This window comes from Nicotiana sylvestris, chromosome 3 (assembly GCF_000393655.2).
Source record: "Nicotiana sylvestris chromosome 3, ASM39365v2, whole genome shotgun sequence".
In the NCBI taxonomy this organism is placed as follows: domain Eukaryota; kingdom Viridiplantae; phylum Streptophyta; class Magnoliopsida; order Solanales; family Solanaceae; genus Nicotiana; species Nicotiana sylvestris.
The window spans coordinates 135,756,896-135,764,960 of NC_091059.1; the positions used below are offsets into that span (position 1 = coordinate 135,756,896).

At 36.4% G+C, this 8,065-nt stretch overlaps 1 protein-coding gene across 3 annotated transcripts; it reads right to left on the bottom strand.

Annotated features, from left to right (window-relative positions):
- Positions 1–273: 273 nt before the first annotated feature.
- Positions 274–7,171, bottom strand: LOC104232623 (SKP1-like protein 21). Of its 3 annotated transcripts, none has more exons than XM_009785875.2 (10): positions 6,841–7,171; positions 5,779–5,836; positions 4,854–5,075; positions 4,511–4,702; positions 4,318–4,428; positions 4,094–4,175; positions 3,261–3,364; positions 2,964–3,139; positions 1,728–1,849; positions 274–847 (listed from the first exon to the last, which is right to left on the bottom strand). In XM_009785875.2, exons 2-10 carry the CDS (start codon positions 5,812–5,814, stop codon positions 828–830), a joined length of 1,065 nt encoding a protein of 354 aa, XP_009784177.1. In that variant the 5' UTR covers positions 5,815–5,836; positions 6,841–7,171; the 3' UTR covers positions 274–827. The 3 variants fall into 3 exon arrangements, with proteins under 3 accessions (XP_009784177.1, XP_009784179.1, XP_009784176.1); XM_009785877.2 differs by having other exon boundaries at positions 274–844; positions 5,779–5,858; XM_009785874.2 differs by having other exon boundaries at positions 5,779–5,858.
- Between the last annotated feature and the right edge of the window lie 894 nt (positions 7,172–8,065).

The following is an 8,065-nucleotide window of genomic DNA, read 5'->3' on the forward strand; positions in this document are numbered from 1 at the left end:
GGCATAGGTAGCAGGCTTGCTTTGTCTGTTTCGGGCCCGGGCCCGGGCCAGGAGAAAGATACTATACAGCTACGATAAGATAAGCTTGTGATAAAGGAAGAGAGTCGGAATAAGTTGACAGCCAGCGTAAAACTACTGATGAATCCTCATTAACTGAACCCATACAGAACAATTTATGATATTGAGGTTCAAACAGCCAATACAACTAGCTTGGGATCGAGGCCTGGTTATCGTTTGTTTGTTAACCACAAGCTTAGACTAATTACTTGTACAATGAAGAAACACAAGCACGATATCTATTTTTTGTACATAATATACAGTTATACACCCTGGTGTCAGTGAGGTATGCAGCCATTTCATGAGAGAAATGGTCATTATACATTTCTTTTAAGGGGAAAAGGCAAAAGCAAATTTAAATAAAAAATGAAATGAAATAAAATAAAGCAAAGGGGTGGCGGGGGGAATTACAACAGCCATTTGAACCAAATCAGAGAAGATAGAAAACCAGGTTTAAAGAAATCTGGAATCTATTGCAAAATTGGAAACTGTATCTCAGTGTCTGGAAATGCATGGCAAATGCAATGCAAGTTACCATAAACCACAAACAACGAAAACTTTCCTTCTATCTTGATATTTCCCTACACTTTTGAGCACTCGGCTTAAACAGCGACAAGAACTCACTTTTGGCAGCTTGACAAGAGGGTAGAACTTTACATGCAATGAACAACAAAGCATTACCAGCCATCGTTGCAAACAGCGGAGACAGACACGCTGGCATGTTAAGCTCAAGCTGAATCTAAAAGACGCAATATCCACCATTTCAACCATTATCCTCGGTCCACACCTGCTGCAAAGATTATAGACTCCCAATGAGACACAAGCTTCTAGCACAAAACAGTCAGCTTCTTATTTCTCTTGCACAATGCAGACATCTGTTTTATCAAGTCATCTTATATTGATTCGGGTGATTCTGTTTTTCTTTTTTCTTAGGGTGGAAAATGTTCAAGGAGAGGTGCAAAGCTAACAATCAACAAATAATCATTGTTCACAACCACAAACTAGCCACGAAGTTTAATACACATTCCCAGCTCTAGAAGCAACGATTCATAAATGAAATGACAGGGCCATGAGAAAAATCATGCACGGAGCTACAAGCATTCAGACTAAATTACTTCCCTAATATGTCAACTCCAAAGAACCATTGAAATTCTGATTACAAAAAGTCAGCTGCAGCAATAACACTACTTATAAGCCTGATTTCCACAGCAACAATTTGAAATAAACTAGGTTAAAGATCACCCTGAATCGACCAGGAGAAATCGCTGTGGGAAATCAGATATGTGACACACGTTAAACAAAAGAGAGAGTTTTGACTTCAAGGAATGCTTTTAGTTCTTTGAGGGAAATGCAAACAAATCAAATGCTATACTGCATTAAATCTGGAACCATTTCTGACACTACTGAGGCATTGTCTCATTAGGTATATAATGAATGTCAGATACAATCATGGCAGCTCCATACTACGATATTCTTTTATGATTAAGATTCTACTATTTAATTCAACTTCTCAAACCAGCCTAAAAATTATTGTACTTGTTGGCATATTCCAATCACCTACGGATTGAATTCTTTATTTCACTGCAGCTCAGCAAGATCTTTCCTGAAGAATATTTACATTTTTTCTAAGTTCTCTATAAATGTTTGGTTCAAGAAAGATAAAATCTTACCTGTACATCTCTTCAAGGAACCATTTCCATTCATGGAAATTGGTCCAAGCCTCCTCTCTGGAGCCAAAGACAAAATCTCCGGCCAGTCACAGTTTAGTCGCCGAGCAAAATCCTCAACCTCCCTGCAATTTAGAAATTCAGAATCAAGTTACAAACCCCATATTTTACCATTGGAATAGTTAAAAGAAAACTTGCCCCATACAGATAATAGAAGCCCATGCTAAGAGTAATATGGAAAGCATCTCTCTGTAATTGATAGTAACTGCTAGTGACACACACAGAGACTAGAACAAGCCCCTTCTCCAAAGACAGAATTCTGATGGAACTACTACATATTCTCAAGGATAAATAATAAAAAATAACCTCTGCTACATAACTAGGGATTTATTGGTTGTTATCCATACACCATCACTCGTGGATGAGATGGCAGTTCTACACTGATTAAATAAATCCATATACTATGATATGTAAGCAGATTCCAGCTAGAAGAATGTGAGCATTATAATGTTGATTAACTTGCAGTTTGCACAATGTTTAGGAAAGACAACCAGAATATGAAACCAGGCAAGAAATTAATGCCAGAAAAGGAAGCAGGTCAAACAAAGAAATCGAGGAAATTCATGGAATTAGATAAGACAGATCATCAAAGGTGTGCCCATATTAGAGCCAGATAAAGAATCTAGAGTTTTAAACCAGGGGAGCTATATCACAGGGAAAAACTCTCCATGGGATTTTGGGAAGATAAATATTCTATCTCAACCCTTTTTCTATCTTTTGTTCTTTTTTCTTTCCTTTTTTTTTGGGGGGTGGGGGTTTAGTTATGCGCATAAAGGCTAAGTTATTAACCTTTAGGCCATGCATTGCCCTGAAGCATGCAAATCCTTCAGTCTTGCCAGAAAGAAGGGATATCGATAGTTACTTATTAAAAAAAAAAACAGATAGTTCCACTGAGCTTAATAGATAGGCATGCAACCTCCGCAGAATCCACTGTCAGTAAGTTCACTAAGCAACACAACAGTTCAGAAGAAGCAGAAGGAACCCAGAGAGAGAGAGAGAGAGAGAGAGAGAGAGAGAGAGAGGCCAAAAAAACTAGTCTTCCCTTCACCTAAAGAATCCTACCAAGATCTATGAGAAAAAGAAACATAACATAAACTAAAACTCAACAATTTAACATCAGAAATGCAATCATGTCATATAGTAGAACAACACATCTATCTCTAGTCAAGATAAGCAAACCTGTCAATTTTTTCCTGCATTACTGGATCTAACTCATCATCCATATCAAAGTCATCAAAGTCGAGTTTAGATGGAAACGTTGCAGATGCCGAGTTTTGCAGCTTTGAATTTCTACTCAGAGAAGACATGTCGCTGATATCACTATTTAGGCAGCCAGATGCAAGGCAACTAGATTCCTGAGTACCAGCAAGGATCGGATCAAAACAAATAAAAGATAGTTCCGAGCAAGACACTCTCCTCTCTTTTACACGCATGTGAGCAGAAAAAATAAAAGAATAGAGTCCACGAGATGCCAACCTTATTACAGTTTCCAGCTTCATTATTTGAAGAATTGTTTCTAGCTTGTTCTTTTCTCCCTCGAGTTTTCTTTTTATTTTTTGTTTCTCTCACTCCCTTTGAGTCTGCAAAAAAAAAAAAAGGTACCATGAGACAATTAAAAGAAGGAACTTATCAGACACAGAATCAAGACCAAGGTTCTCAAAACAATAATGTTGGTTAAAAATCATCAAATGTCAGGCGCTTGTAGAAATGAGAAGTATACAGTTCTCCGTTGACTGAAAAGCTAACCTGTGCATGTGCATGTACTAATGAAAAAGTTAAATCCTTCAGACGAAGCTAGATTACAGTATTATGAGGTCCAGTAACAATACAGACTACAAATATGATGAATATGCAGCAATTTATTTTTTCTGATTATGCAGATATGCAGCAATATGTTTACTTATCGGAAAAAAAATTTATGCAGCAAAGAATTCATCGAAAGCACAAGAATGACGCATGCCCGTGACCATAGCTTGGGCAAACTAAAGATACAAACTATGACACACAACTCCATTGATAAAGTTGTGTGCACTGCAAAATATGCTCTTAACGTTTCCATCAAGAAAGCATCCACAATACAGAACCGGAGAAATAATGATATAGTCAAAAGAATTCACACCCAAAAGGTGACTAAAGATAGAAGTCGACAAACAATGATACATAGCGATGCAATACAACTTCATCTAGTCATTGGCAATATATGGAAATTAACGTACGCAAATAGCTAAATTATATTACTTATATAACATGTAGAAATTAGAGCAACTCTACACCACAACGGAGGGTGTCAATGAAGTTCATCAATATACCTCCATCTCCACCATTTATGAATGACAAAAGATCATCAACGGATCTTTCATCTACAACTTGCTGTTCTTCCACCTCAACATTCTGGAAAATGTAAATGAAGAGCAGTTCCCCATTAATGAATTGATGCAAAACAATAGTTGATGCATATACAATCATGCAATAATTAGCGTCAACTTAAGTAACCACAATTAAAGATTCAAACAAGAGCTAAATGTCAAAGCACCTTTAGTTTCTTTCTCTCATTCAATTCTTTTCTTTTTTTTGCATAGAGTCGATTTAGAAGGCGGATACGTGGATCATCCGTCATATTTCTCAAAGGCTCCAACTTCTCCTCCTGACGAAATACCACTTCCATGTAAGAATAGAAACAATATGGAAGTAGCTAGCTATCAAAGTTTTATGCTAGCGAGACAGACCTCTGTTAGATCATCAGGCAAATGGAAAGTTTCACGTATTTCTTCGGGAGTTTTGCCTTCAATCACCCTAGCAAGTGCACGGCTTGTAAGGTCAACCACAGGCTTTAGTTGAAGGCTGTCAGCAGCAGAAGCCAATTCACATAACTTCTGGGTATCTAACCGGATGTACTTCTCATCAAAAATCTTGCGCTCCTAGATACATAAAAGACAACTGTTGCACTTAGTGGAAAGCAAATGCTTGAACATCCTATTACATAAAACCTACACATAACATACTGAGCTCTGATTTTCCTTCATTGTGGGGAGAGGACATGCATTGTTAACAAGGAAGCAAGAAATAGACCTTATTAGAACGGCCAGCAACTTGATGGAACCGACAAAAATCCAGTATTAACCCTAAGACAGCAGCATTGACTCGTTCAGGAAGTACAACTGCATTATTTTTCGAGGATCCCGTGCTGTTTTGAGCTACTTCCCTGCATATCACAGGGCAATACATGGCAACCTCTTGCTCCACTTGTTGGATTGAACCATCAGCTGTTTGGAGCCAGATGTATGACTTCATCTGTACGGAAGAACCGCAAAGCAAATTAGCAAGAGTAATTTGGAAAAGGTCACTTGATTGGAACATATAATATGGGGAGCAGTGGAAATACACTAAAAATCTATGCCCAAAACTTGGACAGTGACAGAGGATGTCACACGACTTTCCCATGCAAAAAGTATCCAGAAGAAATAACAGTGTCTTTAAATAATAACACTTAATGGCAACTAAAATTATGCCACCAGTGCCTGCATTAGAGCTGCCCATTATCAGTTCTCCAACTGGATCAACGCTTACAACATTTCAGCGCAATGATCTATACAACATATCTTGTGTGGTGATGCAACATGGCATCATTAAACTAAGAAACACCTAACTCTTCCATGCAGTATCCATCTTTAAATCTAAAATATGTCTAAAAAAAAGTCTATCAGCAGAGCCAGTTCATCTTAACACAAAAAAACTGCTATTCCCAAATCGTGGCATCTCATAATACCTAGTGAATGCAACTCACAGCCTGAAAGAGCAACTGATACAAGACAGCCTTTAAACGGAATGGGATTGATTGAGCATAAAAGGAATAAAAATTAAAAGAGTGTCCAAAATTCACATAGATCATAACGGCGACATGAGCTCATACCTCATGGTCTCTCATACTTCTATTACTAGATAAATAAATACAGCCAAGTGTCGTTTGAACATAAAAATTTATGGTCGCTCATACCTCTGGTTTGACGATCGCCATAGGACCTCCCGACATGAGCTGCCCGATCCGAGCAAAACTGTTTATAGGCCTTCTCAGAACTAATGCAAGAATAAAGGTAAAATCTAAAAAGTGTAAATGAAGTGAATAAGACAGAAACTTTATTCATTCAGAAGACGAGCATAAGTAACAGACAGCAAAACCTTCGTAAGTAAACTTTTCCGAATTCCAATAAGACATGCACCTCCAAGGAGATGGTTTCATTAGTTCCGCTCAAAATAAAAAAACGCAGCAAATTGATCAAGTTACATTAATTAACCCCCCCACCCTCCCCCACAAAACCCCATATATGAATCTAAATAGGAGGTCAGTGGTTCATTTGCATTTTGTTGCCTATGTGAACATCCAATTAAGGGTCTTACTTCTATCTTTACTTGCTTTTCTTACTTCATTTATAATTTCTTCACAGTCCTGCGACATCATCCCCTAGAATTCATTCCCATAGGACAATAACAAGTTCCAAACCTCACTGCCACCACCTGTCTCTTCCTCCCCCCTCCCCAAAAAAAAGAAGGGGCAAAACTAAGAAGTAGAAAAGGAAAAACAATAAACAATCCCCACAAAACCCACTAGGTGATTTCTGATTTCTTTCCATCTACCTCAGCTTGGTGGACAGAGTTACCCGGTACCTGTGCCAGCGGGAGGTAGCAGGTACCCGGCAGAGTAGACGAGGTGCGAGCAAGCTGGCCTGGAGACCACCGTCATAAAAAATTAAACAATCCCCAGAAATGAAAATTTGACAGAGAAGTATCAAAAAACTTCAATTTTCACCTCAATAGCTACCAAATGAATAAACCCGTCAACATTTTCTCCATTTAACCCCAATGAATATTCACCAATTGGAAAACCATATAAAGCAACTCGATTTTTACACGAAATTAAAACCAAGAAACCAATAAAGAACCAATCTTTACTTTACAAAGAGGTAGTTATCAACAATTAACATAGGTAATTAAATTCTTCTTCTCTAACAGAAGTAATTAAACCCAAAATCAAAAAGTGAAAACGAAAATGAAAGGATACCTGAGGAAACAATGCAACGCCGCAGAAATAAGAGATGGAGAATACAAAACCCCAGAGGAATATATAGGGTTTTCAGCTAGGAAGAAAGGGAATTTTATTCTTTTTTTGGCTCGTTTAGGGTTTTTTGTTTTTTTTTTATTCTTCCACGATAGGAGGAAGAGCAGTTTCTGTAAATGTATGTATGTATATATATCTGGTTTGTGTTTGTTGTAAGAGAGAGGTGTTATTGGCACGTGAGTGTCAATGGTAGTTTACCAGGTTTAGGGCTCTCTATCTCAACGGCAATGGTGGCTGCTGGATTTAGGAGGGAGCTACTAACCTCTTTTACTGCCAAATATTATATCAATTTATTTAGTTTTTCCATTTGTTGTTTGTCCGCATTGGCACTTTAACTGCTATTAAAGAAAATTTCTATACATCTCATCACAATTTTTATTATATTAGAATTTTTCTTTTATTTTTGCTTATCATATTATTTATTATTTTTTTCTTTTCTTTTGAAACAAAATAGATAATATGAATATTGTGGTAACTTCAAAATATAATAGTTAAGTGGAGCAAAATAGGTGCACGTAGTTTAATTTGAAATTGAGGCGTAATTATCTTATTTTAAAGTTGATATATAGTGGTTAATTAAATTGTTCTAATTATGTTCAAAATACTACTCTCAAAAGATACTTCTTGTTTCATTTTTTCTCCATAACCATCTATTTATGTATAAATATTAGATTTTTACATTAAAAATAAAATAAAATAAAATCACTAGCTAGTCAAACCTCAACATAACATGAAAATGGGATGAGTAATGTGTATATAACAAGTAATGTTACACCACAGATAAATTATTATTTACTGTATGTAAATAAACCCTAGTTGTACGTGCATGTTCGTATATAAACTATACGTTGTTTACTATGGATTTAATTATACGAGAAAGTTCTAATGATCTAACTATCACTGAACCCGACTATAAGCCAAGCAACAAACAATTTTCCAATGTCATAGTATTAATTACTATGTAATGTCCATAATTTTGCTTTTCAATTTGTTTGTTCGATAAAATTTAACTCTTTAAATGCTCGTTATCATATAAAAGAAATACTATAATGAACTTGCATTTAGTATTCCAAAGAAACATATATTTCTAAAAGTTCAAATTGTATTACCTTGGTCACGTGCACAACTGAATTTTACGAATGATCAAAAATATAAAAGATTTCACGAT

Bases quoted from the DNA above. Each gene is read 5' to 3' on its own strand.
- LOC104232623 (XM_009785875.2), bottom strand. From the start codon at position 5,814: ATGTCGGGAGGTCCTATGGCGATCGTCAAACCAGAG. The intron at 4,703-4,853 runs GTCTATTTCTTG...TTATGTATCTAG, and splicing joins TTGCTGGCCGTTCTAATAAG to GAGCGCAAGATTTTTGATGA. The intron at 4,429-4,510 runs GTCTGTCTCGCT...GTATTTCGTCAG, and splicing joins TGCCTGATGATCTAACAGAG to GAGGAGAAGTTGGAGCCTTT.